The sequence below is a fragment of the Chrysochloris asiatica genome, unplaced genomic scaffold (genome assembly GCF_000296735.1).
Source record: "Chrysochloris asiatica unplaced genomic scaffold, ChrAsi1.0 scaffold00047, whole genome shotgun sequence".
Taxonomy (NCBI): domain Eukaryota; kingdom Metazoa; phylum Chordata; class Mammalia; order Afrosoricida; family Chrysochloridae; genus Chrysochloris; species Chrysochloris asiatica.
Window position 1 is genome coordinate 14,837,313 of NW_006408565.1, and position 7,863 is coordinate 14,845,175.

General features: G+C 49.0%; 1 protein-coding gene across 1 annotated transcript; it reads left to right on the forward strand.

Moving 5' to 3' along the window:
- The first annotated feature begins 387 nt into the window (after positions 1-387).
- On the forward strand, positions 388-856 carry ID3 (inhibitor of DNA binding 3, dominant negative helix-loop-helix protein). The gene is made up of 2 exons (XM_006862311.1): positions 388-687; positions 797-856. The coding sequence occupies exons 1-2, from the start codon at positions 388-390 to the stop codon at positions 854-856; spliced, it is 360 nt and encodes a 119-aa protein (XP_006862373.1).
- The last annotated feature ends 7,007 nt before the right edge of the window (positions 857-7,863 follow it).

Sequence of the window (7,863 nt, forward strand, 5' to 3'; positions counted from 1 at the left end):
GTGGACTGGCAGGAGGTAAGGGAGCTCAAAGATCTGGGGCACTGCCAGGAAAAGGCAAATTCTTAAAGTTAATGGTTTTAAGTGAGTTTTTAAATCCTTGCTAGCAAAGAGGCCCGCCTCTCCCCAGTATCAGCGCTTCCTCATTCTTTGAATCCGCGGTATTCGGCGTTAGACCAGCCGGAGGAAGCCTGTTTGCAATTTAACCGGCTTGTGAACGCCCTGGGTTGGCGGAGGCGGGACTGGGGCGGACATTTTTGCATAAAGGGGCGTGTCGTTCACTCGAGTTCTATAAAAGCCAATGGCTGGGGGCGTGAGAGCATTGCAAGCTGTTGTGGAGGTTCCTGCTGTTTCTCTTTTTCCTAGGCACCTACGTTCTCACGCTGCAGGATGAAGGCGCTGAGCCCTGTGCGCGGCTGCTATGAGGCGGTATGCTGCCTGTCCGAGCGCAGCCTGGCCATCGCGCGCGGACGGGGTAAGGGCCCAGTAGCGGAGGAGCCGCTGAGCCTGCTTGACGACATGAACCACTGCTATTCGCGCCTACGGGAACTGGTACCCGGAGTCCCACGAGGCACTCAGCTTAGCCAGGTGGAAATCCTGCAGCGCGTCATTGACTACATCCTCGACCTACAGGTGGTCCTTGCTGAGCCGGCACCCGGACCCCCAGACGGTCCGCATCTTGCCATCCAGGTGGGCGTGCTGAGGCGTCAGGAGGGGGCTGATCGTCGGTATCAGGATGTTGCAGAATCCTCAGAATTCCAAATGCAGCGCCTGGCTTACTCTTTTTCTTTTCTTGCAGACAGCCGAGCTCACTCCAGAACTTGTGATGTCCAACGACAAGAGGAGTTTTTGCCACTGACCTGGTCGTCCTGTGCCTCCAGGTGTGTATAATCTCTTATTTGGGGTCCCAGAGTTGAGGTTGGGTTTACTTGACAAATCTTTAGGGCAGGTCTTTTATGGGGGTTGCCGCCCCTTGGTTCAGGAAGACTGAGGCCGGAGATGGATAAAAGACTTGCCTAGGGGATACATCAAATGAATAGCAAAACCAATTTTCATCTAATGTAATGCGCATTCCAGCATTAAGTGCTTATAGTTCCTGCCCTTCGCCTGTGGTCGTAGACTGAAGAAAGTAGACGCATGTCCGACTAAATAAAATTAGCATTTCTGTCTGGACTCTTGAAAACGGCTGCAGAGCGGTCTTTCTTACCCCTCCCAACTAAAGTCAATCCCAAGAGGCAGAGGGTGGTGCAGGCTCCGCCTGTGGTCTCTTAGTGCCAACTGGGTGGGGACAGCATAGGGCGCGGAGTTATCAGCTGGAGGTAGAGACCAAGTTTCCTCCCTGGCGCCGGCCAGTCTGCGCACTGCCCCCGCCTCGGCTCGCTGGGCGGAAACTGACGGCTCCCTGCTCTTTTTCCCTTCCCCCGCCCAGAACGCAGGTGCTGGCGCCCGTTCCGCCTGGGACCCGGGACCCTCTCCGGCCGGAAGCGTGAGGGCATGGATGGGCCCCAACTTCGTCCTGCCCACTTAACTCCCCGAGACGCCTGGCTCTAGGCTGAATCTGGCGCCCCGGGAGCCAAGGACTGTGAACTTGGGTGGCCTGAAGAGCCAGAGGGAGCTCTGGGCACAGTCACTCTGTCCTCACCCCCAAGTTTAAAGACTGTCTTTTCAGAGTTATGGAGATGTGTTTGTGTGTTGGGGCGGTTGGTTGCTCTCCAGACTCTGCCAAGGCTGCGGGTAGGGCTGTTCTTCTGGTCTCTTTGGAGAAGGCTCTGTTGCCCTGATTATGAGCTCTTATAGAGTATATAGCTTTTGTACCATTTTTACAGGAAGATGGCTTTCTGTAACCATGTGATGTATATTAAACTTTTTATAAAAGTTAACATTTTGCATAATAAACCGTTTTTAAACACTTGTGCCTATAATCTGATTGAATATCCCCTTCCCCTCATTCCTTACTGCCCTTTTTTCAGTAGGCAGATTTTAGGATAAAAAATACATGTCTGTCTTGGGAGAAATGTCCACAGTTTGTTGCTGGGATGGGAAGGGTTATTAAGAGCTCCGTGTTTATTGACCGTTAGGGTGCATAGAAGATATAAACAGCCTTGCCTTCCCCCTCACATGTTAAAAGGGTGAGAAGGACATCAGAGAGAAGTGATTGCCATATGTCTGCCCAGTAAATAGGGGACCCAGGCTAGAACCCCAGATGCCTGATTTCTGTTCTCATGTCCCTGGGGGAGGGGCTGTTGGCTACATTTAGCAGGTGGCTGATCATTACATAATTTGAGTTATTTTCTACCATGCAGGTGAGAAAGAACAGAGGGGCCTGTAGTTTGTCTCACTTAGTTCTTAAGTGGTGGTTGATAAACCAATCTCAGATGAGTAGATTGATCACTGGGTCCATGTTCTTTTCTTCCCTAATGCTCTCTGGTGTGACTACTTTGTGGGCTTTACAGTTGGGAGAGGAGCCACCTCTTAAATTCCCTGGAAGGTATTGGGGCACTGGTTTGGAAGCATTAGTACTAACCTCAACACTGTCTCTGAGCAGGCAGTGTAAAGTTAGACTAACCCTGGGTTGGGACTTGAAGCAATTACACAGCCCTCATTCCTTAGAATCTTCTCTACAACACAAGGATCTGGAACATAATCTCTGCAAACAGTAGTTACAGGTACTCACAACCCCTTTTAAAAGGCAGAAATAGAGTCTGACCATTAACTTCCTGCAACTAACATTTTGGCTGGAGCAGGACCTAGAACTAACTGACATTCCCATGGGGCCAAATCTAGGAGTGGGACAAAGAGCAGCACCCCTAATTTGTACTATCCCTGGATGCCCCCAGCTGGTGGCTCCCCAGGTGGGCTCCATGAGGCACCTGGTCTCACTGGATTCCTGTTTTATGATATGATCTCATCTGTATGTTGGCCCCTGGCAGGAGTTGCTTTATTTCATAACATAACAAGTCACGTCATCACCCTTCACACCTCAACCTTGGTGAGCTTTCTGGGGTGAGCAAGGGCACAGCAAGGGGGTAGCCTCTGACTTTGCCAAGCATTTTCACAAGCTGACCAGTTCTTAACCTGTTTTGGATACTGGTCTCCTTTGATGATCTGATAGAAGTTATGTCCATTATTCAGAAAACACATGTGTGCACGCACCTTTGCTAAGGAAGACTGACAGACCTCTCCCACTGCCCACAGGAAAGCCTGCAGGCCTAACAAAGACACCCTTGCCCCAGATCCCAAGACCCAGACTAGGTCCTGCTTGGATTGTTAACTGTACTGTGCCTATTCTGGAAACGGACATGCAGGGTGCGAATCCTGCCCTGCCTATTAGTTCAGTAACTGCAGGAAAGAGACACCACACGTCTTGAGACTCAGTTTTGGAATCTGTAAAAGGGAGCAGAGGCAGAGCAAGCATTCATGGGTCCCCAGCTCCACATTACACAGATCATTGCATTAGATTCAGTCACTGAACACAAGTTTTGGTTGTCATGCCCTCTAGTGATGTGCTCAGAAGTTAGGGGGTTGTGGAAGGCTCAAAACAAGCCATTTGACCTTGAACAAGCCACTTCGCTTCTCCAAGCCTCTTGTTCCTCCTTACCCAGCAGCTGGTGGTCCTTGTATTGCTACCTCCCCGGAAGGAGGTAATGGTGGGAAAGTTCTTTGAAATGCATCACATACTTACCAGGTATTATTAAGCTAATTTGGAGGAAATTGCTTGTCAGTTCTGCCAGGATTGAGTTGCTCAAGTGGCCAAGACAAAAGCTGAGACCAGCATGCCAATCTATTAGTCATTAGTGAAAGCAGTTTGACCATAGCTTGAAAACTTAAAGGGAGGCTACCATTTCTGTCATTAGCCTGCCTACCATGTACCAGGCTCCATTCTACCTTAATTTTCTCTATACTTACCACAGCCTAGGCTGTATCACTATTGTAGTTTAACAGAGAACTCAGCGAGGCTGATCAAGGTGACAGTAAAGGAGTGGCCTAGCCAGGATTAGGAACCCCCAGCTCCGGTTCTTTACTTCACCTTTCCCAGTGCTTGGCATATATTGGGTCTCCAGTGGGTGCTTGAATGAAAGACCTGAGACCACCGCGATCTCTGAGAAGCAGTGTCCTATCTGGGAAAGGCTCATTGTTTGGATTAATGATAACATGCCTAAAGTATCAGCCAGATTTCCTGAATAAGATTCGCTATTAACTGAGTGGAGTCCTGGTGTGGCTCTCCCAGTTAATGCGCTGGACAGCAAAGTCAGTTTGAATCACAAGGTGGTGATTCAAGTTCACCAGTCATTCCTCAGAAACCCTATACAAGAGCGCTATGACTCACAACCAACTCTACCGATGGGACTTAACAACAACAATATACTTACTGGAGTCCTGGTGTGGTGTTGTTGAAGAAGCATTGGGCCTCAAGGTCAGTTTGAACTGCGGGGTTCAAAGTCAGCAGCTACTCTTCAGAAACCCTATATATATAGAAACAGACTCAACAGCACTTAACAGTATACTTACCACATACACAAAATAAAAAGGGGGGTTAAATTGGTGGAAAAATTGAATTAAGAATAGGATTACACAACTGATTATTATAATTGCTATAAGTAAGTTGTTAAAGTGCCTTGGAGTCAGTTCCAACCCATTTGTTGTTAGGTGCCATCGAGTTGGTACCGACTCATAGCGAACAGAGCGAAACACTGCCGGGTCCTGGGCCAACCTCACAATTGTTGCCACACTTGAGCTCATTGATGCTACCACTTTGCCAATCCATCTCGCTGGGGGTCTTTCTCTCTTTCTCTGACCCTCCACCTTCTCCAGCGACTAACAATATGTCTTAAGTATGAGACACGAAGTTTGGCCATCCTGGCCTCCAAGGAGCTGCACATCTTCCAACACAGTTCTTTTGGCAGTCCATGGCACTTTCAATATTCTCCTCCAACACCTTAACCTTTTCAAAAGCATCAATTCTTCTACGGTCTTCTTTATTCACTGTCCAGCTTTCGCATGTATATGAGGCTATTGAAAATTACCATGGCTTGGGTCAGGGGCACCTTAGTCCTCAAGCTGACATCTTTGCTCTTCAACACTTTAAAAAGGTCTTGTGCAGCAGATTTGTCTAATGCAATGCGTCGTTTGACTGATTGCTGCTTTCATCATTATTAACCCACAGGGCTGTAAGTTAGACACCTGTAAAACAGTTGAATTGGCAAAAGTTGTTTGATACATCTATTTATAATAATGACCAAATCCAAAGTAGTTGCTGAGGCACCAAATACCCTGGTTTGGCAGTTTAGGGTCATGATTTTATGGGACAGCTCCCAGTTAATTGGCCTAATAACGTGTTTACTACTTCTGTTGGATCTTCTAGTTTGTTACATGGCTTGCAAGTAGTCATCCAAGGCACAGCAATTGGTCTCTTCATCTGAAACAACAGAAGGAGAGTCCAGAGTAGAAAGAGAATATGGGATATGTGGCTAATTGCTTCCAGAAACAACTGCCTCCTTTGTCACAAGACCACAACTGAATGGTGACTGACTACCATTCTGGACATTTTGATCAAAGATTCCATAGAAGAATCTTAATCCAAAGGGGGTAAATACAGAACAGAATTTCAAATCCAAATGGGCTCCAGACTTTCTGGAGTCATGGAAGGTGGATGAACCCTGGAAAACTATTACCTGGAGATAATCTTTAAACCTTAAACCAAAAATATCCCCTGTAATCTTAAAACCAAACAATAATCTATCTTAACTAGGAAAAAAAGTTATGTCTCAGGCATTAAGCTCAAGAACTATTGTGAAATGACTCATCAGGGTTCAAATTCATGCCTGTGATGAATGTAATTAATGTCACTGAATTGTGCAAGTGAAGATTATAGAAATGGCAAATATTCCATTACCTATAAGGATATCATGTTTGGTAAGATAGAGGATCAGAATAAAAGGGATGGACTGGCACAGTGGCAACACCAATGGGCTCAAACGTAGCAAGGATTCTGAGGTTGGTCCAGGACCCGGCAATGTTTCCTTCTATTGTGTATACGGTCGCTATGAGTCGGTACCTACTCGAAGGCACCTAATAACAACAAACAACAACAGTATCCTTACAGGAGTCCTGATGTGGTGCTATAAGGGAAGTACTGGACCATTTGAACCAAAAGGTGGCAGTTGAAAGCCACCAGCCACTCCTGGAAAACCCTACACAGGGTTGCTCTGAGTTAGTGGGAACCGACTGGACAGCACTTAACAACAGCAACAACAATATGAGATCAAATTGGAAACAGCAATTTGAAAGATTAGGAACCTAGAGGGCAGTGAATTTATGTTAAGAGAAAACAAAGCAGAAAAGGTGGTTGACAATGGTTTACAACTATAATGTAAGCAATGTCACTAAATACTGCAGGTATTATCTATTGAACTGGTGTATGTGCAAATTCTCAACAATGAAGTAAATAAAGTTTAAAGGAAAAAAAGAAATCCATGCCTATGACACCAGAGATGGTGCCATTTAGAGACAGACATTCAGAACTCTTTAGCTGTGGACTACCCACTTCTGTGGAGTCCGTAGGATAAGCAATGGGCAGTATGGTTGGTTTGAACAACAAGGTTGGCAGTTCAAACTCATCAGCGGCTCCTCGGAAACCCTATACAGGAACTGAAGCTACAGCACTTTACCACCACCACCACCAGCCACTTCTGTACAACTTCAAGTACAGCCAGATACTCCTAAGAATCAAGGATAGCAGGAAGTCCTCTCAGTTACTTGAGCATGTTATCAGGAGGGACCAGGCCCTGGAGAAGAGCATCATGCTAGTGAAGTGAAAAATAGGAAGCCCTTCAGTTAGATGGAGTGACACAGTGGCTGTAACAATGGGATCAAGCATAAGAAAGATTATCTGGATGTCCCAAGACTTGCAGTTTCCTTCTGTTGTACACGGGGTCGCTATGACTCAGAACCAACTACTCAGCACCTAACAACAGCAATAGCTGTGGATGCGTCCTGGCCATCACTACCTCATTCCCCAGTCAAAATTCGAAAAAGAACCTCCAGTCCCTCCCTCTTTCCCTCAGACAAGCTACCAAGGACTCCCCCCGCGCGCCCACTCCCGGGTGTTGTAGGAGAAAGCCGCTCCCCACCCGTGGTTTCCCGGCGCCCAGGAGGGGCAAGGCCCAGGCCCACGTGGCCCGGCGCCCGGCTGGGCGGGTCCTAGGCGTCCCGGCCCGCCCTCGCCCCGCCCCAGCCCGCTCCCCCCGCGGGCCCTGGGGGCCGCTCGCAGGTGTTCGCTGGCGCCCGGATGTCTGAGCTCTGGCTCCGCTCTGGCTCCGGCTCCCTCCGCAGCCTGCGGGCGGGGCTCCCAACCCATCCGGAGCCTTGCGGCGCCCCCGCCACTCTGCCAGCAGCGCGACCTCCCTGTTCCCAGCCTCTCGGCCTGGGGGGGCCCCCCACCCGGCGGAGTCGCTGACCCGACAGCTCTCCCGCTGCCCCCAGCTGCGCTCGGCCGCTGCAGCCTCGGCGCGCCCCCACCCGGCTTCCTGCCTCGGCAGCTTTGCCCAGGCAGGGCGGCCGCCGGGATCGCATCCCATTCCTTCCTTCCTTCATTCTTTCAGGCCACTCGCATTCCTCTAGCGCCTGCGCCTTGCCCCGCACAAGGCCATTCCTACCTTCCCAGTGCGAAGCTCCCACCTCTGCCCCGCCAGTCTTCTCTCTTATGCCCACTTTTGCTGAGAGTTTGGTATTTTACTGTTCTGTTTCTCGTGTTTGGGGTCAACCAGTGGAAAGGTCAAGGGGTAGCTTTGTGACTGAGGCCAGTTTGACAGCAGGGTGAAAGGTCAGTATGGTTCATTCAGTGCGAGTATCTGATGAATGTGAGTA

What these genes read in the sequence shown, in the direction of transcription:
- ID3 (XM_006862311.1), top strand. Translation starts at nt 388, where the DNA reads ATGAAGGCGCTGAGCCCTGTGCGCGGCTGCTATGAGGCGGTATGCTGC. An exon ending in GTCCGCATCTTGCCATCCAG is followed by an intron (nt 688 to 796) that starts GTGGGCGTGCTG and finishes CTTTTCTTGCAG; the next exon opens with ACAGCCGAGCTCACTCCAGA.